This window comes from Terrapene carolina, unplaced genomic scaffold (assembly GCF_002925995.2).
Source record: "Terrapene carolina triunguis isolate 2854851 unplaced genomic scaffold, T_m_triunguis-2.0 Scaffold166, whole genome shotgun sequence".
NCBI classification, from domain to species: domain Eukaryota; kingdom Metazoa; phylum Chordata; order Testudines; family Emydidae; genus Terrapene; species Terrapene triunguis.
Genome location: NW_020664517.1, coordinates 147,351 through 170,061, shown reverse-complemented (window position 1 = coordinate 170,061; position 22,711 = coordinate 147,351). Strand labels below are relative to the sequence as shown.

The window sequence follows — 22,711 nt, the reverse complement described above, 5'->3', positions numbered from 1 at the left end:
CCTTGGAGCTACGTGTCAGCTCCCTGTGGGACCATCACAGCCCCTGGCAATCCTTGGGCATGGTCAGTGCTGCTACCAGCGTACCCGTTGCCTGGGCCAGCTCTCCCCCTGCGGGTATGGGACAGCAGCCTGCTCACGTGCTCATCCTGGCTGGCTGGGCGAGTGCCTCCCCAGGACCCAGTCCAGGCAGCTGTTTTCTCTGACGAAAGGGCTGTGGCTGCAGGCAGGGGGTAGTTCAAGCAGTCCTGGCTGTGGGCCCAGGGATCGTGGGGGATGGGACCAGGCTGGGGTGAGCTTGGTCGAAGCCTTCAGCTTCCCCGGGCTCTGAATTTGTGTTTGGAGCCATCCAAGGGGAGGTAGCCACGCTGCAGAACAGCTGCTGCTGTTACCCCATGGCCCTGCGGGGGCTGGTGCTGCCTGGACAGATCTGACACCTGGGGCAGGATTATCCCCATTTCAGAGCTGAGGGACTTGCCCCGAGGCCTAACTCTCAAACCGCTTCCTCCTAGGCCCCAGCCTGTCCATCCCCCGTCACCAACCTGTCCCACCGCAGGACTCCGGCAGCAGCCGCAGGTCCCGATGCGGTTTCCCACGTCAGTAATGGCCTAGTCCCTTGTCACGGGCTGGGCTGCCTCACTGGAGCCACGCAGGAGACTGACCCTTGGGGGTGGAGCTCCTGCAGCCTGGGCCAGCACATCAGCCACAAGCCCGGCACCCCCTCACTGGCTCTATTCTGGTATAGCACCATGTCTGGGGGGTGCCCTCCCTGCGCCTTCCTCCACCCTGCATGGGCTGGCTGCTGCTATTGCTGTCCCCCGGCGAGGAGAGGCGAGGCAGATCCTGTGGGACACTGCCCTCCCCCTTCCTGGGGAGACTGAAGCCAAGTGGGCCCCAGCCTTCCTCCCCTACTGACAGTGCCTGCTCACTGCCCTTCCCGGTCCTCAGCCCTGCACTCTGAAACGTTTCTCTGGGGGTCCTCAAAGGGTTGAGCGTAGCCAGTGATTCCCAGCTGGGCTCCTGGCCTCACTGGGCCTCTCGCTCTCTCTACGACATGAGCGCTACGAAGGAACCCCACAGAACTAGACCCGAACAGGCCAGGCCGACGAACAGGCCAGGCCGAGCTACGGCCGCACGCTGCTGCTCTGGCTGGGTTCTGGTGCCATTGACAACACGGCTGGAGCTGGCCTGGAGACTGAGGTAAGTGGTACTGTAGACCTGGCCTAAGAGAAAATCTGAGCGGTGGGTGATGAGTCTCAGCTGCACATCCACTGTTCCCCATTGGAGGGGTGCGTGGGATGGAGTGTGAGCAGTGCCGTCTTGTTGAATGGGTGTTGGACGCAGAACGGGGTGGTAATCCTTGTTCTTTACGTTGTAAGGCTGTGACAGGGTTCGCTCACCAGTGGTGCCTCCTGCTGGCTGTCTCAGGAATTAGCTCTCTTAGCGGCGTCCCCTCTCCTGGTGGTGCCTCTCCCGTTGTCATCTCCCCCTGCACACCCGCATGAGTCCAGGGCCCCCAGCGTCCTCTTCATGACTCAGCCCTCAGGCTCCGTCACTCTCTGCCGGGGGAGGATTTCACCTCAGTGGCGGGACTGGTGAGACCTAGTGGGCTACTGCAGCCAGGTCTGGGCTACGTTTTAAAAAGGGTTCTGGTGAGGGTGCCAAAAAGAGCCACCCCAATGAGTTGCGGGCGGAATAAAATGCCTCAAACGTAGGGCCTTGAGGCCCTCAGTAGGTGCAGCTCAGCAAAAGGAAGATTGATGGACATACAGTGCGCAAGTACCTTCATGTGGTGAAAAGGCTGGGGCCGAACAGGCGCTTTAACGCTAGCAGAGGACGGCAGATGGAGAACTATGGCTGGAACCGGATCCACTGAAATGGGAAATGGGGCCCAAATGTTGAAGTGGGGTGATCAGCCACTGGACAGGGTGGATTCGCCAGTTCTTGAAGGCTTCACATCACAGCCGGCCGCTTTTCTGGAAGATGCTTTAGCCAAACACGTTACACTTTAGTCAAAAGCAAGTTCCTGGGCAGGCTCCCTCCAGGGTGAAATAACGGCCTGCCTGTGTGCTACAGGTCAGACCAGATGAGCGAATGATGGCTGGTGGCCGTGACTGCCCTCAAGCTGGGACAGTGCTGAGCGCTCTGTGCACAGCGGGTGACATAGCCCTGCCTTCCAGAGCTCCTGATGGGGTGTGGAGGGCCGGGGAGTGTTTTATGCACTGCAGCAGGGGGCTGCTAGCTAGGTGGCAGATGCAGAATGGCACAGCCTGGCACTAGGGCAGCCACCTCACGTTTGGCTTGTGCCTGGGCAGGGACCCTGGGCACTCTGCCACCCTCTGACACGCGGGGTACTGGAGCGCTGGGTGAAGGCCATGGAGCAAAGGGCCTCTAGGACCTGGTTCGTGGACTCGGTACTGCATGGCCAAACTGGGTTAGTGGAATGGGCAGTGGGCCGGTCTGGCTTTGGTTTAACAGCAGAACTGTGGGCAGTGAGTAGGAAGGTAACAGTGGAGCCTGGTGAAACACCTGCTGGTGAGCCACTCAGGAGGTTGAGAGACCAGGCCTGACGCATTAGCTGAGAAGATGCACCATCTGCCCAGCAGTTGTGCCGGGGGACATGAGCAGAGCCAATGCAGCAGGGGGCTGCTCATGAAGACCAGAGTGACACAGAAGTGCTCACTTGGGTGGGTGGGGGTGGCTGAAGACACCAGGCCATTCTTAAGTTTACCAGCGCAGCTGGCACTCGGCTAGGCGAGCCCACAGCCTGCTTAGCCTGGGCGAACCCTTTTCTCCCACACTTTGCCTCATTTCCCACAGGGCTTTGGGGTGAGGCGCCGTATGAACCCAGGTCACCGCTCCCGAAGGGGTGAGCTGCCAGTGCCGACCCTGCTGCGTAATGGCGGCTGGCTCACGGGATGCCATAGGCTGGTGGCCTGGCCTGAGAGTGGGAGAATCAGGGGATGTGGCCCAGGGAGGAGCAGGGCCTGTCAGAGACCAGTGCGGGGCCCTGGGCGCCAGGTGCACTGAACTGCACCAGCACGCACGGCGCAGCAGCTCGCTGGTGCTTGCCTTGTGGTCATGGCTGGGCCGCTGTCACGAGAGCAGCACGTCCCTCACTGAGGTACCCCCAGCACCTGTGCCGCTCTGCCCATAGCCCCAAAGAGCAGGCTGTGCTGGGAGCGCACGTGTGTCAGGACAGGCTTGGAAGCATTTGCCCTGGGACCTGGCACTGGGTAACAAGAGGCAGAGCCTGAGTGCTCTCCGCCAAGCTGCAGGAACAAGGGCATGGGGACCCCTGCGTAGCAGGGAGAGGAGAAAGGCGGCCAAGCCGAAAGCAAAGCTGCTCAGCGCTCAGACAGGCGTGGGGGTGGCACTACTGCTGCCAGCACTGTGGCTGTTCTGGGCAAAGCAGGTACTTCTGCCCCCGGGATGTCACTCCAGCAATAACAGGCACTGGAAGTCCTAGAACAGCCCCTGCTCTGAAGCTCCATCGACTGGGCTCCCAGTTCAGTGTGAGAGATGAACCCTTCCTTGTGGCTGCAGGCCCAGACCCAGGCACTGGAGTGGTCCTATGTCCAGCCAGCCCCCTCGCTCTATATTCACACATTCTGCAGGCAGGTTTGGAGCACAGGCAGCTACCCGTTGCAGGCCTTGTGTGGCGGTTTAGCTGCACTGGCTGTAAGCCCTGTCCCAAAGAGCCTGCAGGCAACTGGAGCCCAGCTGCAGTGAGTGACTCGCACTGGGTGGGGGGCGAGGGGGAGAGAGCGTGTGGGGGTACCAGCCTGGCACGGTGGCTCTAGGACTCTGGCCCTCAGTTTCCAGAGTTAACATCACGGCTTAGCCAAACCAGGCCGGTCCTTGCAGAGACTGTGGGGCGTATAACTGAGGGGCCAGGCCTGGGGAGAGGGACAAACGAGGCTCTGCTGCTGCCCTTGGCTGCAAGCACACAGGAGGGCAGAGCTGGGCATGGGAACCAGTTCTGCTCTCTCAGCCTGGCCCAGAGCAATTCTGCAACCCCAGGCAGCTGTGGGGCTGCGCCCTGCCCCAGTTAGAGAATGGAAGGGGGCTGAGGCCCTGGATTTGTCCCAGAGCTCCTAGCCCAGCCAGCACCAGTCCCTGGTGGCTTCATGAGCCGTGCCACTGGGCGGGCTGGTAACTGCTGCCGTGTGGGGGGGCAGCCTGGGGGCACCAAAGATCCCAGGACCAGGGGGGTGCTGAGTTCGCTCAGCCTCACCCTCTAGGAGGAGGTGAGCTATGCAGCGTGGGGTGCGTGGAGCGGGGGCCTGGGACAGGACCAGGTGCTGAAGCAGCAGCGTCTCCTCCGTGCCATTGTAGTGCGTACCTGCAGTGGGGCTGAACGGGCTGACCCCATCACCCCGTGCCTCAGGGAGAGGGGCTGGGCTGCCCCAGCTGTGCTCAGACTCGGGCATGCCCCGCACCTCACAAGCTCCCTATCCGGTCAGTGGGGTGCCCCTCCCTAGGGCCTGTGCATCCCACTAAGCCCATCTCACACCCGGGCTGTCCCCCCAACAGCACCTGCTCACATGTGCCACCACATGCCAACGCTGTGGGCAAGTGTCCTGGAGATGGTTTGGCAGCGCTAACGCTCCCGGCTCCCTGGCTAAATGGGCACTGGCCTGCCTGCCCACGCTGCAGCGCATCCCACAGCAGCCACAAACCTGGACACAAACACTCACCCCTGTATACTGCCCCCCCTCCCACCACGGAGACCCACAACCACTGCCCTGGCCGGCAGACCGACAAACGGGTGGATGTGCCAAACCCTGGAGCATCAACACAACAATCACAGGGCCAGCCACACACTAACACCCACACACACACCAATCCTCAAGGAACCCGACCCACACAACAGAAAACAGCATCCTCGGCAGGTGAGCTGCACCCCTGCAGGGCTGCCATCACCCACAGACTTTCCTCCCCCTGCCAAGGCTGGTAGGGCCCAATCCTGCACTGGGCGTGGGCTGGACTTAATGACCATTTCCAACACCTCTGGGCATGGACTTCCTTGAGGAGGCCCCACCGCCTCCCGCCCGGAGAGAGCAAGACCTCAAGGGTTTATCTGAAATACAAATAACCGGTTTATTTAAAAAGTGACAATCACATAATTCATCCTGTGAGAAGATCTGTAGAGCGTCTGCTCGAGACTTGGCCCCCGCAGTCCCGGCTGACGTCCAGGAGCGCCAGGTCCTGGGCTGGAGTGTGAAGAGCTGCACAGAGAGGCAGACACAGGTTTGATCCATTGACAGGTCAAAGCCACCACTCTTGAGCCAGTCAAGAGCCAGCGGAGAGATTAACACTCACATCCCAGCAGCAGCAAAGAAAAATTCACTCAACTGAGAAAAATCACTGAGGTACAGGACATGGTGAGGGGCCGATGACCCAGCCGTTAGTCCGCGTATCGCCAGCGGCCTCGTCATGAGACACACACGCAGTTAGAAAAATAATACAAACCGAGGTCTCTAGAGCACTTTGATTCTTACACAGTAGGAAATAGATCTGCATCGGTTTGATTCAGAGAAAGCAATTTGGTTTGCGAGTGCTGATTATCCCTGCCCGGCCCCCAAGAACATTGCGGCGGCTGGGTCGTGCGCAAGCACACGCGCTCTCAGTTTTACCTAGGTTTGTGCCTAGGACTATAAAGCGAGAAGACTCCCTCCACCCTGTCCCTGCTTTACGATAGCTCCAGGTGCCTTCCTGTCTCCCCCCAGCCTGCGGGCGAGGGTCATTCGTGCTTGAGGCCGTTCTGTTGCTTTGGCTGCAGGGCCCTGGGCAGTTTTTGGTTGATGAAGAAAGCTTTAAGGAAGAGGTCTCTGATGATGGAGGGCAGATAGTGGTGGATGAAGTAAATGAGCCACATGCCCGCCCCCGGGTAATAGCGCGCCGCCGGACTGGCGGAGATGAGGGCGTCGGTGATGCTGTTCACCACTAAACTCAAATCCTCATTTGCAGTCTTCATGAATTTCACAAACTGCTTGTTGATCTCATGGATGTACTCCTCCCCGTAGGCCTGCAGCAGGTCGGCGGGCAGGCTGGCCAGGAGCTGCTCCTTCTTCTCATGCCAGTAGGCAGGGTTGCAACTCGTACCTAGAACGAACCAAACATCCTTAAGCCCTCGTCCCTGCTGCCCGGGGGAATGCAGAGAGCGCAGCACCTCCCTCCTCCAGCCAGGGCGGCCAGGGCTAGCAAACCTAGGGAGCCATCCCTCCTCCCAGCCGTGGGGTCAAGAACCGGCCCCGCTGGCCTGTGCTCATGGCAGGAGGCGGGGGGTCATGCAGCGGTTCTCATCACATAATCCCTTCTAAGGGCCAGGCTGCTCAGTAAGCAACGCGAACACGCCATTGCTCAGGAACGGCCTCCGGTTCTCAGGGGCCATCTACGCAGCAAAAATACTGCGCGGCCCAGAGCCTGGGTCAATTGACTCTGGCTTGCGGGGCTCACACTACAGGGCTGAAACCAGCAGTGTAGCTGCTCGGGCTGAAACGCAGGGAGTGGGTCAGAGCCCGGGGGGTCCAGCCCCGGAGCACGAGCCCTGCAAGCCCAAGGCAGTCGGCCCTGGCTGAGACTCGCTGCCATGGGGTTTTTGGCTGTGTAGACGTACCCTCTGGACACAAGTTGGTGACCCGTCCCCGCTGGGTAGAGCCCTACCAAAGTCAAGGTCCAGTTTGGTCAACTTCATGGTCATAGGAATTTAAAATTAGTCAATGTCACGGTTTCAGTGTCTACACCTGAAATTTCACACTGTTGTAACTATGGGGGGGCCTGACCCAAAAGGGGGTCACAAAGCTGTTGTGTGTGGGGGGGGGGAGTGCCACCCTCACTTCTGAGCTGCCTTCAGCCCTCATCCTCAGTCCTGGATTCTCCACTACCTCAGTGTCCCCCGCACGCTGCCTCGGCATGCACCTCATGGCCACGTAAGGGTTCGTCTACACAGGAACCTTATTCCGGACTAAGATGGGGTGTGAATTTACAATAGAACAGCCAGTCCAGAACAGCTCCAAGCCCACACTCCTCTTTGGGCAATGCAGTGCAAGGATTTTTAAAAGTAACTAGTGGCACCCAGGGTGCAGCCCTACCTCCGGCTGACATTCCCCCAGGAACGTATCTCGCTGCCCTTGCTCTCTTTGATCTAGCTGTGAGTTGTGGATCCTGGGGTTTCAGTTTTTTCCGTGACACTCCCTGCCCACTGTTGCTCTTATACAATAACTGTTAAGTAACAGCAGCATAATGACAGGGCGAGACAAACAGCACACGGATGACATGTGCAGATGATGACACTAAATTGACAGGAGTTGCTAACATCGGTGAAACCCAACAGCAGGCCCCAGAGAGACAAGACACGCGGCCGGCAGGTAAAGTGAGAGTCAACCTGCAAAAAGATTGCTAAAGAGCTGGGGAAAATAACCCCAAGCCTAGATCCGCCCTGGGAAGCAGAACTACTGAGACTTGGGGAGAGTAAATTAGACAGGCTATTGCAGAGCGAAAGCACCACTTCATCCAGGAGCCAGAAGGCTGCTTAGTGCCCCATCGAAACAGAGCAAGGACAAGATCTCTGGCCCAGAGAGACACCACACGGCCAGGGAAGGAGCCACCAGCTAAGTTAGTTCCACGATATTAACATCCCGTCTCCCCTGCTGACCTGCCCCCCACGTTTGGACTGGCTGGGGTTCAAATAGCAAAATCTGTCCCTGGTGCTCTCCCCGGGAGTGGAGCAGAAAAAGCCCCGTGCAGTCGTGGTCGGAACTCGTGTCAATGCAGCCCCGCTCTGTACAGCTCCGGGGAGCGACCAGCTGGCAGGTCTCCCCTCCCACCAGAGAAATGCTCCTCTCGAACCCGGGGGGCGAACACGCCTGGAACGTGGGGTTCCGTTCTGGGCACTTCTATGGCCAACGTGCAGATAGTTCAGAGCAGAGCAACTGCCGGGACCGGGGCCGGAGGGATGGTTAGCACAGGACCAGAAAAGAGCGAGGTGCGGCCGAGGGACAGCTAAGGCCAGACGTTCTAGAGAGGCTCAGCATCGCATCCAGCAGCTCCCGGTGTTCTTACTGTGGCCACGAGGGGGACATTCTGGCAGCCTCCCCGTTAGGGTCTGGGCAATCAGACAGCACCGCGCAGTACACAGAGCTCCCAAAAGGGAAGCAAATGACAGCGGGGGCTGTGCCATTAGAGAGTTCAGGGTTCTAGGCCTGGCCGTGCCTGGAGTGATCTTGAGCAATCTCTCCGTGATCTGACCTTTACCGAGAGGCGGACGCGGCTGGTCCTTTCCTCCTCTCCTGTACAGACAGAGGCTTTAGTTAACAACGGCTGTGAAACGCTCAGTAAACATTCGGGGGGCCAGCTGGGACTGGGCCTCTTCCCACACAGCAGGTTTTCGGGAGCCGGGCGTGCGTGGCGTTCCCTGAGACGCGCACCCTTGTGACAACCTGCCCAACGCACCACGTGTCCCCCCAGCACGGCCCGGCTGGCAGGCGAGGGGCTCTTACCAGTTTTGAAGTAGCCGGGTAGGATCACGCTCACTTTGACCCCCCAGGGCTCCAGCTCGCTGCGGAATGTGTCCATGAGGAGAGTGAGGGCGGCTTTCGAGGCCCCGTACGCTGCTAAACAAGGGTACGGCATGTCGCCTTGGGGAGAAGAAAACACGCGGGCCGTTGCTGCGGGGGCACAACAGTATCCGAACCCCTGGGGCCCGGTCCCGTGTGGTCCAGCACGTCCACACAGCACAGCTGGGCACACAGATTGGCATGGCCTCTCCAAGAGACACGGGATGAAACTCGGGACTGTCACAGCCGAGACCCGCGTTTGAGTCCTCACTCCGCCTCCAGCTGAGAGTGCCTCAGCCCCGGCACTGCAGCCCCCACTGGCTTCCGGCTAGAACAACGGGCGAGTGGCAGGAGGTCACTTCTCCTCCCTAAAGACCTCCGTGGCTTTGGAGCAAGTTACCTAAAGCCACGCCACCCGCCCAGAGAGGATGGACCCGCCTGCCTCCAGGGGGAAGACGTGTGGCAGCAGGGGTGGGAACTTCTTGGCAAGCAGCACAAGGCTACAGACTTGCCTCCAGGGGGAGAGACCGACCCCAACGCTTGGAGCTCTGCCTTCAGAACAAGATGCAAACCTCACAATGGCAGCTGGGGACGAGGGAGCAACATGAAGGAGGCAGCTAGCCCCCTTGCTGGACCCTTCGCTGTGTTTGCTGCTCAGACGCTGCGGCCACAGGAGGGTGACCAGGTGTCCGGTTTTCGACTGGAACACCCGGACGAAAAGGGACCCTGGCAGCTCCGGTCAGCACCGTTAACAGTCCAGTCGGTGGTGCTGCAGGGTTAGGCAGGCTAGTCCCACCCTGTCCTGGCTCCTAGGCGAGGGGTGGGGGCTGGAACGGGGCCAATGGGAGCTGCAGGGGCGGTGCCTGCGGATGAGAGCAGCGTGCAGAGCCGCCTGCCGTGCCTCCGCCTAGGAGCCAGAACTGCTGGCTGCTTCCAGGGCGCAGCGCGGAGTCAGGACAGGCAGGAAGCCTGCCTTAGGCCCCCCACTAGGAGCCATCTGAGGTAAGCCCTGCCTCAGCCCCCGCAAACCCAGAGCCCCCTCCTACACCCCAAACCCCTCATCCCCGGCCCCACCCCAGAGCCGGAGCCCTCACCCACACCCTAACCCCCTGCCCTAGCCCAGAGCCCCCTCCCGTAGCCTGAACCCCTCCTCCCCGGCCCCACTCCAGAGCCTGTACCCCCAGTTAGAGCCCTCACCCCCTCTGCACCCCAACCCCCTGCCCCAGCCCGGTGAAAGTGAGTGAGGGTGGAGGAGAGCGAGCTACTGAGGGAGGGGGAATGTAGTGAGCAGGGGGCGTGGCCTCAGGGAAGGGGCGGGGCTAGGGTGTTCGGTTTTGTGCAATTAGAAAGTTGGTAACCCTAGGCCACAGGTGCCAGATAAAACATACATTATTGGGGATCGGGGCAAACTCGGCTTGATATCTACTAGCTGAGGCCAGTATGAAAAATACTGGGACCCTACTGAGAAGCTCACCATCAAATCTGCCTCCCCGGCAGCTAGGAGAACGGTGCATGTTTGGTTTCTGTTCAGGGCTATTCTATGGGATAACTCCTGCTTTTGGCCCGTAGGCTGATCGCCAAGTCCCCGGGTGTGGACGGGGGGAAATATGTGGCACATTTCAACTTTTGGGAGAAAAAAAAATCCAAATCCAAAATATTTGGGCTGAAAACCAAAATATTTCAATTCCAACGTGCTGCCTCGGTGCCTCATGGGAGGTGTAGTGCGGCAACTCATGTTCCTGTTCTTTATAAGCCAGGCTCCCTGGGTCGGACTACATCTCCCATAACACACCATACTCTCTTGTGGGTGGGATGGCGGTTGTGCTTCATGGCAGATGAAGTCTGGCTGGGGTGCCTGGCCCAGAGAGAACAGGGACATGGGCAGAGTTTAAATTCAGCCGGCGCTGTCCAGAGCAGAGCTCCAGTAAATATTTCCAAGCCCAATGGAGTTTTCATAGCATGTTGGCTCTGTGTGTATGTGTGTGTGGGGGGGAGCGGCTTTGGGAAATACTCTATGAGAATTTAAGCCCTGGACATCAGGCAACCAAACTACAGCTCCTATGAAACCTCTGTCTGCCAGAAGCTGGGCGTGGACGACAGGTGATGGATCATTCGCCAATTGCCTGTTCTGTTCATTCCCTCGGAAGCACCTGGCTTTGGCCACTGTCGGAAGACAGGACACAGGGCTAGATGCACCATTGGGCTAACCCAGTATGGCTGCTCTTATGAGGCCCGGTCCCCACCCAGCCCCACTTTTTCCCCACCGGGTGGGGACCGGGTCTTTACCTGCCGGGCTGCTGACGGTCACAATCCTGCCCCGGGCGGAGCGGAGCAGGGGCAGCAGCGCTTTGGTGAGCTCAAGTGTGCCGAAGAAGTTCACGTCCATGCAGGTGCGGAATTTGCAGAGCGGGGAGAGCTCAGCGTCAGCGATGGTGTCGTCGAAGCCCGCGTTGTTCACCAAACCCCAGAGCCCTGTGGGGAGGGGCCCGGAGAAAGCGAGCGTCGGCAGGATGTAGGCACGGGACCGGCACGGCCTGACGCGACCCCCCGGTTCGAATGCCCGCGCTGATCGGGGCTGCTTAGGGAGCTCAGTTCTACCCTGAGGCAGGGAGGGGACCCACCATGATCCGTGAGCACTCCCCCCAGAGAGTGCTCCCCAGGTCAGGAGGGGACAGCGGTTCAGAGCCAGGCATAGATCATTTCCATGGACCTGCCAAGCTGCAGCTGGAGCCCAAGGGTGAGGGGAGAGCAGAGTTGGGGGCATAGCCACTGCCAGGAAGGAGGGGGAGAAACAAACACCAGCCTCCCGAGTGGATCGTGGTGGGAGGCCGTGGGTGCAGCCTGAGCAGTGTAACCAGAAGGGGCCGGTCTGGGGCCCTGCTCCACAGGCTGAGGTCACCGAGTGGGGTGTCTCGCGACGGGCTGCCCCCGGCATTCGGATGCGGATGGGCGCGCCCGGAAGCCAGGGCTCCTACCTGCGCTCGCCGTCTGGGGCTGGACGAGCTGCTGGGCTTTCCGGATATCTTCCGGTTTGGTCAGGTCCATCTGCAGCAGCGTGAGGCTCGGCGAGCAGCGCTGCCGGAGCTCCTTGGCGCCAGCGCTCTGCAGGTCCAGCACGCTCGCAAACACCTTAAAGCCCATGGAATCCAAGTGGCACGCGGCCTGCTTTCCAAACCCGGAATCGCACCCTGCAAGAGCCCAGAGAAGACTTAGAGAGAGCCAGGGTGCCAAGCACTACCCGCTGCCTACAACCTGGCCTGGCTGCAGCCTCCACATCCTGAGCTCCAGGAAACAGGGACGGGCATACCCCCCTCCCCCCCAGCCGGGAAGATGCCCTGAAAGGGCAGCCAGGATTATCTGTGTGGGGAGTTTGGGGGCGGTGTGAAGCCATGACAGCTAGATGGACACCACATCCTCCCCCTACACCTAGAGGAAAGGTAGCTAAGCCATCTTGCCCTCTCACTCCCCACCGGGCACAGCCGAGGATCTGGCCCAGAGGGGGACGCGTGCACAGAGACCCTCTGCTGGAGCAGCACCTGTGCGCCTTGTGGGTAGGGGGGCAGGATCTACTTCATGGGGATTTCGTAGCAACAATAAAACCTTTCATGAGAACCATTCAAAGGGCCTTCGAAAGGCGGGTAAGTCTCATTATGCCTAGGCCCAGTGACTTGCCAGGTTGTCACAGGGAGCTGGTGATTGAGGGGCAGAGGGGGTCCTTAGCTGTTAAGCAGAACTCCTCATTAATTACAGCAAAGAATGGCACCACACGGTCCAGAGCCAGGCGCAGAACCCAGGTGCCTGGTTCCCCGTCTGTTCATCCAGCCACTGGGCAGCACTGCCTCGAGCACAGCAGCAACTCCCAGCGGAGTGCCAGCAGTGCCTGGGAGCCCAGCTGTGAGATTTGGCAGCCAGCGTGGGGCAGGTACGTTTTTAAACCAACGTACGACGCACCCCAGAGACCCCACTGCTTTCATGGGCCTCAGACGGGGTGTCTAGAGAGAGTTTCTGGTCCTGGGTTAACTTGAGAGAAGTAGCACAACTGGAAATGCTACTCGAGACATTCCAGATGTTTGTGTGTCACCCGTGGCTAGGAGCGCTCCCGCGGCGTGCGAGTGCTGGTACGCGGTGCTGGCAAAGCACTCCTGCTGCGAATGCAACTACAGTGGCAAAGCTATACCCATAAAAGGGCAGCTTTCCCGGTCTAGCTCCATTTACACTCTGGGCTTTTGCTGATCAGGACTCAGACCACTTCGCACCCCAAAGAACACAGCTCTTCTGGCAGAAGCCTGCAATGTAGACTTGGCCTTAATTAAGGACTTAGGGCTAGTCTACACTGGCAACGCTAAAGCTAAAGGAAGTGTTGCTGACTTTCACTGCTAGTCTTGTGAGATTTGGCACATGTCACAAAGCCCCAGCTTCTGGAGTCAGGTGATTATGTGAGCGACTTTTTTTTTCTTTTTTTAATGAAAGTTTCTAGCCCTCGTGGTTGTGTGAAAATGTGACTTGAAAAGCCAGATGATGAATTAAAAGAATCCCAAATGTCCACATTTTTAAACCCTCCTGACTTTGTAGCCAACCTCTGAGTGTTGACTGCCTGGGGCTGGCAGTGCTGAGTGGGGAATGTGGTGCCAGCAGGAGCCAGCCCAGGACAGGGTGCTAGATCTGACAGGCGGTATCATCCGGCTGGCCCCTGAGCCTTCCCACTCTCGTCTGGCAGTCTGAATGATCTAGGGTGTGTTTATCTGGGGCTATTTTTAGAGCTGTGCGCGGTGATGGGTTTGGAGATAAATGAGTGTTTTGTTCCTCCTCCGTGAGGTAAAAACAGCAGCTGAGTGACCTAATAAATCTCTGTGCCAAGGTCACGTCCTCATGGGACGGGGGCCTCCTCCCTTGCTGCTTGTCTGCTGCTGAGATCGGAGGGGAAGATTAGGGGGGAGGTAGAGTCTGAGCAGGGCTTGGCTCCAGGGCATGGTGGGAAGGTGTAGACGGGCAGCAGGAGGCTGGGGCTGGTACTGCAGGCCCTGGGAAAGCTGTGTGCATTTGGAGCTGATGACGTTCATGTGGTGGCAGGTGCCCTACTGATAGCCCTGGAGGCTGACGTCCTCGACTTAGTCCCAGACCAGGTACGGCCTGGACAGCAGCGTCTGCCACGTGCTGCCTCACCAGTGTGCCTCAGCCTGCACTGCAGGAGGAGAGGGGCCAGGCTTGTTTGTTCCTGAACCTCGTTGTTGAGCCTAAAGCAGGCCCAACCGCTTGTGGGGAGGTGAGGGGGACGGGACGGACAGACCGGCACCTGTGCGTGCTGGATTTGGGCGGCCATGACCGCTCCCACTGGAAAGAAGGCCTCTGCACTGCTGGGTTTGTGCCATGTGCTGTGGGCTGGGGCTTGGTGCACAGGTATTATCCAATAGCGGGTATGATAAGTACATTTTAGACAGTTCCACATGTCCAGTCCATGGTAGGCATTCTCCATAAGAAACTGTTATGCGGGAGGTTGGGTAGCTCCCAGGAAATGTGTCTTTGATCTGTGGGCAGCAGCAACGTAGTTTGAAACTGGTGGACTAAATGGGAGAGCAGTTAAATGTCCCTTTGTTTAGTGATAGCTGAAACAGTAGAAGCCACTGCCCAAATCACAGGTCAGTGTGGTGAAACTGGAGTAGGAGTCGAGCCATGCAATCTGAGGGGTTTTCCCAGGGGTCTTACTGCAAACACAAGGGGCTGTGTAGGGTTTGGTGGAGCTGTATGTGTGCACTAAACAGAAACAGCAGAAAAGAGGAGAGGGCCCAGAGAAACCCAAGGAAGCTGCAAGAGCTTCCTTGTTCACAAATCCAAGCCTCTTTCCAGCAAGCACACTGCCCAAAAAGCTCTCTGTCTCAGCTTTCTCACAGGGTCGTGCTCTTAGCACTGAGCACAGCAGAAGTCAAACAGGACTTTCCGTGTTCTTTGTCAATAAACAGGATTGCATCACAGAAACACCTGACTTCATCATCAATGTCTCTTCTTAACAAAAACAACCAGCAAGGACCTGAATATTGGCTAACATCTTGGGCTAAAAAGGGGAAGACTAAAGCTTGTCAACACGGGCACTTTACAGCGCTGCAACTTTCTCGCTCGGGGGGGGGTGACAAAAACCCCTGAGCGCAGCAAGTTTCAGTGCTGTGAAGTGCCAGTGTAGACAGTGCCCCGGCGCTGGGAGCTGCGCCCCTCGTGGAGGTGGGTTTTTAGAGCGCTGGGATCGCTGCCAGTGTAAACTAGGCCCCACTCCAGCGTCCCAGCCCCGGTCATTCTGGGGCTGAGGCTGGTCAAGAAACGCTCCCTTCCATTCGATTGGCCCAGCAAGGTGTCTTGGATCCCTCTCGGAAATCAGACTTCCCGGAAAAACTCCCCGTCGGGCAGAGCCCAGCCTGGCCAATGTCTAGCTGACCGGTGACCGCTGAGACCGGTGCGCATGGAAACACTCAATTAACTCTAGCCACGGCTAGTGCTCCAGGTAGAGTAAGCGTTTAGCACCCTTTCAGCACGTTGCGTCTCCGAAGTGTGAGACAAAGACGAGCGAGCACTGCTGGAATCTCCGTCATCTTCACTTTGATTTGAAACCCACCAGGCTGCTGCAGAGACCGTCAATAAAGTCAACAGCCACTGTTTATGTAGGGCCTTCAGTGCTGTGCCAGCCAGGCAGCAGTGGAGGGAGGAGAGGTTGCCTCAGACGCTTGCACCAGGATTCACTCTTCTGGGGCCAAGCTGCAGCACCTCCCCCTGGCAGCACGCGGCAGGGCAGACAGGCGGGTGACTCGGGCGGCTGCGGCCCCCGGGGGTGCACAGGGACAGATGGCGGCACAGGACGAGGGGCTTGTCCTTTGAACAAGGACCCACCCTTGCTAAGCATGATTCAGGAACCTATATTTTCTGGCTTTTCATATCAAGGATGGCGGAAGACGAACGTGGGGCTCCGCTCAGCTCCCTCCATCCCCACTGTCCCTTAGCAAAGGCTCTGACTGCGCTCTCCCGGACAGGGCACCCTGCCTATAGGACAATGCAAACCGCAGCACTGCTGGGACCTGACGGACGTTATACCAGCAAGTGAGTCAAGCACAACCACGCCCCCCGCCCTCCTTTCCCAACAATTCCTTAGCCAGTAGGACTGACACCTGCTCTCCAAGGAGAGGGTGCCGCAGAGCAGGGACAGGGTGTCTTGGGTGCTGGGGGAGGGTGGTGACTGCTCAGCAATAAGAATCTCCTTTCCGTCCACGCGCTCTGAGCCCCCGGGGCCGGAAAAGCTCAGTCTGCAATGGTGAACACCTGGCTGGCCTGGGCATTTCTGGGCCCCCAATGCACTCCCCTGCCGGGGGCTAGGGGGACCAGAGAGCAAGTGTGAAAAATTGGGACGGGGGTGGGGAGGGTAATAGGAGGCTATATAAGAAAAAGACCCACAAATCAGGACTGTCCCTATAAAATCGGGACATCTGGTCACCCTACCGGGGGCAGAGCAGGCCACAGGGGATTTAAAACAGAAGCAGAGCCCAAGGGCAGGCCAGAACGCGGGATTGCACCAATGGGGCAGCACCAGTGCAGAGCCCTTGCAGCGTAGACGCACCACGCCGGGGTGAGGAGTGACTCGCCCTGGTCTCACTGTGCCTCCAGGCTGTGCTGTGGGAAGGAGGAGACGCCAGGCGAGAGGCCCAAGAAGAGCAGGAAAGCCTAGCACCACATCCCATCCCTGCCTGCTCCAGCCACACGCCCCTCCTCACAGCAACGAGAAAGCAAAGGCTCCCCTGACCCGGGCAGGACCCCAGCACCAGAGTCCCTCCCCCCCCCACCCCGAGCACCGTGTAAGGCTGCCCTGTGCCAGGCAGGACAACGGCTCGGTGTGCTCTGGGGCCCTGTGCAGAGGGAGCTCCGGGGCAGCAGCGGGGTCAGTTAGGGGTACGACGCTGGAGCCGGGGCCAGGCCCCGCTGGCCAGCCCCACGGCTGATTCTGTTGGGCCAGGGATAGTCTTGTGTCCGTCTCTGGCTCTCACGCAGGGGCCAGCATCTGAGGGAGCTGCCGGGGATCAGGGGGTGCAGGGTATTGCGTGTGTGTGTGGGTGTGTGTGGGGGGGGTGTTCTAATTCTCTTCCCCACGTGGGTATGACCAGGCGTTACCGACCAGCACAGCCTCCTGGGGCAGCTTTGAGCTGCAGCGCGGCTCTGCCCACTGGACGCCCGGCCTGCCCCGGGGAGTGGGCTAGCACAGGGGGCAGGCCCAGAGAACTGCCCGCACTCCCGCAGCTCAGAGCAGCCTGGCCCAGCAGAAGGGCGACCCCAGGGGCGCTGGGAAGGGACTGGCTGGAGCAGGGCTGAGCCGAGGCCCAGGCGGGGGCCGGTGCGTGGCAGGCGGCAGCAAGGGGCTAGCGGAGCCTAGCACCGGGGAAGATTACGGCAGTGCAGAGCAGCGATCCCGTGGGGCCGCTTAGCGCTCTGTGCACCTGCAGGTATCATGTCCCGGGGAGGAGAGAAAGGAATGAAAACAAACAATCCCACCGAGGTACAGTGTGTTCTCAGTGCTGATGGCAGGGCTGATAGCTCCTGGCGGGAGGCTGTGCGCCGCTGGCTGGCAACATTAACCATTAACAGGAGCGGGACCTGGCCAAGGAACACAGCTCTTGTAATGCAGTCTGCACGCTCCCACGCACACACACACCCCCGCCCCCGCCCGGCCCTGCACGCCAAAGGTGTACACGGCGCGCACACCCACTCACGTACTTGTGCAAATATCAGCCCCTCACCAAGACAGCCCCCACGCCCTACTGTCACACTGGCCATGGGGTGCGCACCATCCTCCGCTCCCTATCCACACATGGAGGAGTATGCACCAACACACAGATCCCACCTGCTCTCCCACCCTGCTGGGTACGTACCCCCCACGCGGCCCATCCACTCACTCAGGCTGTGGGGAACACAGTCCTCAACCCACCCTTCCCTCCTCACCCCGCTCCCATGCATTCCGGAGGACACAGAACGCATGCCCAGGGAGCCCCCACTCAGCTCCCTGCCCGTTAACCAGCCCCCTCGCTCCCTGCCCAGGACGGCCAGGGCAAGAGGCAGGGTTAAGAAGGGAGCTTGTTGTCCTCAGTCGCTGCAGCAGCTGAAAGCATGCAGTGAACGGGGCAGCAAATACCTCAAGAAAACAGATCCCTTTGGGCTCGGGCCCCACAACTGCTGGGTTCTGGCCCTGATTCTGCCAGCGGCTCCCCGTCTGATGTGACCACTGGGGTGCCAACCAGAGATGTCTAGGGCCTGATTTTCAGGAGTGCCGAGTGCTGCATGTGAGCCCCCAGCCATATAGGCACCCAAAACCGGTGGCACACTTGAAGCGTGTGCCTGTCTCTGTAAAGCAGAGAGGAATTATTCCATTTTACGGACGGGGAACAGAGGCCGAGTGTTGGGAACATATGAAGGATTCAGCTACTACAGCAACGAGTGGATTTGAGGAACCCCCCCCCTCCGCCCCCGCAATGATACTCCATCTTTAGCGCAGGGTTTGGGGGGGGGGCATGAAATAATGCACAGGGCCATGCACCGAATGACCCCGGGAAGGTGGAATACCGAACAGTGGCCTCATTCAGTTAGCACCAGCAACCTTGTTGCTGACTGTAAAAACCCCAGCCCGTGAGCAGAGCATTACAAGTCGTGTCCGAATGCGTGTGCCCAGGGGAGCTGAAGGAAGGTTGCACGGATGGGGGCAGTGTCTGGTAATTGCGTCGTGTCCCTTTAAACAGCGAGAGCCCTCTCCGGGCACTCCCTGTGTTTTATGTTCACTGCCCGCCCAGAGCAGCGGGGTAGATGGAACTGGGCCGTGCATGGTGTAGGTCATTCAGACCCCACTGCGCCCGGGTGGCTCCTTCATGTGTTGTGTGAAGAGCAAAAGACAAATCAGGCAATCTTTAGCATAACTACATTGGGCAGGGGTGTGCCCCCCCCAGTTATGCCACCAGACCCCCCCCAGGGAGAAGGCAACAGAACAGTGCTTCTGTCAGCACAGCTTCCTCCATTCAGGGAGGTGTGTTACTCTGCCTGGCACCCGGGGTGCATCATGCCGGTTTTATAATGCAGCGGGGTTGTAGCCATGTTGGCCCAGGATACTAGAAAGACAAGCTGGGTGAGGTAGGCTCTTGCCCAGACCTAAAGAAGAGCTCTGCGTAAGCTCGAAAGTTGGTCCAATAAAAAGAGATTACCTCACCCACCGTGCCTCTGTGACGTTTTTAGTCAGGCCTGCAATTTTTCACTTGCATGCAAAATGGCATCGGCCCTGTGATGTAATGTGGCAGGTACGGTGCACGGGTGGTTATGTTGTACAGAGGACACCATTTTGTTCTACAAAATGGTGTCCTCCATGCGTGGCCGGGGGCTGCAGGCACAGCCAGTCCTGCACCGATGGCACGCCACTGCTGTCAGCGTTCTCTGCCTCCTCACTAGGGGGCCATGCTGGTCTAGCTACACCCGTAGAGCTCTGCCCACATTGGCTCTGGCGTCTGTCCTTTACTCAGAGCTGTTTGTACGTAGTATTTGCTTTCTCCAGTCTCCTTGCATCTTCCCAGGATTTTCATAAGTCATGGCCAGGGACCCAAGCCCTGTTCCCTGACCCCTCCTGGGTGGGTTGCATCTATTCAACTTTCCAAAGACCCTCTCTCTCTCTCTCCTGCTTTTTATCCGTTCGTTACAGGGTTACATTAAAATCGTATAGTTGGGCTAACTCCTGAGATTTCCCTCTCAGTCACCAGTGGGGCTTTGAGTCAAGGCCTCAGATAAGTTTTAAGGGTTCAGAAACTAACCTGAGACGCGTGGGCATGAGCCCCTTGAGAACCAGGGGTATCACACCGTGGCGAATACGTACTCCTCCATACTGCCAGTGTTTCATAATGGCGGTGAGCTGGCCCTGACTCTTCCATAGCGACCCAGAAACTCCATAAAGGTGGGGATGGAACGCCTAATGTTTGCAAACTGACGGTTTCTCAGAAAGCCAGCTTGTGACTCCTGGCAACACATTGTACCAGCACCGCCGGCCCCCCTTGCAGTGTTTGCCAAGAGGTTACGGGGGTTTCGAATGGCACCCTGCTCTGAACCACTTCAGTTTTGCCAAGCACTTCACATCTCTGCTCTGGGGAAGGACTTTTCCTAGCTACCAGTATGACCCCAACCCAGGCCCTGCTGGCCACGTTCTCCCTGACCATCTGCCCTTTCCAAGCCTCTCCATTATGGATGAGCCAAAACTGAGGAGATTAAGCCGCACCGGCCGGGGAAGCCACACGCTGATCTTCCTAAATTTTCTTAAACCCACCTTTGGGTTTTAAAAATTCCCCAAATAGGCTCAGGCCTGAGACCAGCCCGGGGAATGTGCACCTGAACGAGGTTCTAGAAGAGCAAGGGGAGAGGTCAGAAGCCACATGCATTATCCGCTGCCACGACCTTGACTAGGGCATTTCTCAGGGAGCTCCACATTCCGTGTGAATTGTGCATTTATTGCAGAGGTTAGATATGATCTGGATTGTGTCACAGGTCAGGGCACCTGCCCCTCTGTTTCCCCTTCAGCGGTCCAGCCAGGGCACCCACTCTCCGGTTTCTGGCTCCCCTGGCCCTCCCCTCTGGCTTGGCTGAACAGCTCCTTACCTTCACTGGGTTACTCCCAGCAGAGTCTGCTTAACCAGTCCTGCTTGCTGTCTCTCCCGCGACTGAGAGCAGTGCCAGCGCCCACGGTTATAAGTCACTACAGTTTTTCCTGTGCAAGCTTAAGGTAAAAGTACTACTGAGAAAACACTAAAAGCACCTACATGCATGAAAGCTTACCCGAGATCCCTGACCTGGATTCTGGCTGGAGCCGTCCAAGACTCCACCCAAGTCCATCACAGCTTCAGCTCAGAACACGTACTCTCATGAACGGGTTAATCCACCTTTTATACAGGTTGGGGTCATTGGCTGGAGTTTGCAGGAGCAGCTGGGGAGTCGACAACAGGACTCTCTCCCAGAGTAGAGCTGCAAAAGGAGGCTTGGAAGTGGGTCATTTGCAATCCCCCCTCCCACCCATCCCCCAGTATTTCCTAGGAAATCCACTTTACACTCCTTGACCTCAAAAGTCCTTGGACGTTCCTAACATTTCCCCCCCAAGGTTGACGCTGGCTAGTCTCCTAGAAACGTTACACACAGGCCCCCACTAACACATCAACAATTGTATTTGTAATACACTGGACCCCACAGGTGTTAATCCTAACTCAAGAACGTTTCCCTTTATTCAATTAAGTTTAGGTTAATTGCATAAGGTTTGTCCAGCCATTGTCAGTCTGTCACAGTAACCACCCATAGAACCTTGTTTCAATGAAATGTCATTGCAAAGTTAATTTCTCCTTGGTTTCCTAGAGGCCTCCTTTGCCAGTCCTGCAGTCTCCTGTTACCCACGCCTTGGGCTCCCCCCCCCCCACAATTCTGCCAGTGTCCCTCAATCCCAGCCCCCTGATGTATCAGCCCTGAAATGTCAGTACCCCCCAATCCCAACCAGCAGCTCTCGTCCTCAGGAGCTCTTGATCCAACTGGAACCACCTCGTGGTTTTACGACAGGCACAAATGGGAACTAGAACCGGAGACACCCCGGCCTGGTTCTAGGGCGGCATGTGACGGAGAAGGGCTGGTGCATTCATTCGGGGGCCGCGGAACCCCTTCTCTATTCGAACACGAGGGCTGCGCGCAGGGACACCGTGCTGCTGCCGGAAGAGGAGCGACTGACGGGAGAGGCAGAACTGTAGCATTTTTGTCAATAAGCTGGGAGGAAACAAAGTCAGTAACGAAGACAACAGGTCATGGATACAGAGCGATGGGGGATTCTGTCCTGGGAAGCAGTGACTTGGATAGAGATTGGGGGTCATGGTGGAGAATCAGTTGAACATGAACACCCAGTGCAATGTTGTGGCCAAAAGAGTGGAGGTGACCCTGGGATGCACAAACAGGGGAAGGGAGAGTAGCGGTAGAGAGGTTCTATTACCTCTGTTTGGCTGGAGTGACCGCTGCTGGAATCCTGTGTCCAGTTCTGGTGCCCACAATTCAAGAAGGATCTTGATCAATTGGAGAGGGTTCAAAGAAGAGCCAAGAATATGATTAAAGGATCAGAAACCTGCCTTACAGTGATAAGCTACATCGATTGAGCGCCTCGAGTCTAACAAAGAGAAGGTTACGGGGTGCTTGATTACCATCTACACGGGGAACAAACATTTAATAATGGAAAAAGCAACAGAGGGTCCTGTGGCACCTTTAAGACTAACAGAAGTATTGGGAGCATAAGCTTTCGTGGGTAAGAACCTCACTTCTTCAGACGCAAGTAATGGAAATTTCCAGAGGCAGGTATAAACCAGTATGGAGATAATGAGGTTAGTTCAATCAGGGAGGGTGAGGTGCTCTGCTAGCAGTTGAGGTGTGAACACCAAGGGAGGAGAAACTGCTTCTGTAGTTGGATAGCCATTCACAGTCTTTGTTTAATCCTGATCTGATGTTGTCAAATTTGCAAATGAACTGGAGCTCAGCAGTTTCTCTTTGGAGTCTGGTCCTGAAGTTTTTTTGCTGTAAGATGGCTACCTTTACATCTGCTATTGTGTGGCCAGGGAGGTTGAAGTGTTCTCCTACAGGTTTTTGTATATATAGTTTCTCCTCCCTTGGTGTTCACACCTCAACTGCTAGCAGAGCACCTCACCCGCCCTGATTGAACTAATCTCGTTATCTCCATACTGATTTATATCTGCCTCTGGAAATTTCCATTACTTGCATCTGAAGAAGTGAGGTTCTTACCCACGAAAGCTTATGCTCCCAATACTTCTGTTAGTCTTAAAGGTGCCACAGGACCCTCTGTTGCTTTCATAGATTCAAGGACTGGAAGGGACCTCGAGAGGTCATCGAGTCCAGTCCCCTGCCCGCATGGCAGGACCAAATACTGTCTAGACCATCCCTGATAGACATTTATCTAACCTACTCTTAAATATCTCCAGAGATGGAGATTCCACAACCTCCCTAGGCAATTTATTCCAGTGTTTAACCACCCTGACAGTGAGGAACTTTTTCCTAATGTCCAACCTAGATCTCCCTTGCTGCAGTTTAAGATTCAGACTAACACGGCTACCCCTCTGACATTTAATAAT

The 22,711-nt window shown here is 57.5% G+C and overlaps 1 protein-coding gene across 1 annotated transcript in view; it reads right to left on the bottom strand.

Moving 5' to 3' along the window:
• Window positions 1–5,104: 5,104 nt before the first annotated feature.
• Window positions 5,105–22,711, bottom strand: part of LOC112104246 (corticosteroid 11-beta-dehydrogenase isozyme 2) — a 52,653-nt gene continuing 35,046 nt past the window's right edge. The window contains exons 2-5 of the mRNA XM_024196465.3: window positions 11,534–11,746; window positions 10,845–11,030; window positions 8,502–8,639; window positions 5,105–6,105 (exon numbers count right to left, since the gene is read on the bottom strand). Of these exons, the coding sequence (XP_024052233.1) occupies window positions 5,744–6,105; window positions 8,502–8,639; window positions 10,845–11,030; window positions 11,534–11,746 (899 nt within the window). The 3' untranslated portion in view covers window positions 5,105–5,743. The remainder of the gene's footprint in view (window positions 6,106–8,501; window positions 8,640–10,844; window positions 11,031–11,533; window positions 11,747–22,711) is intronic.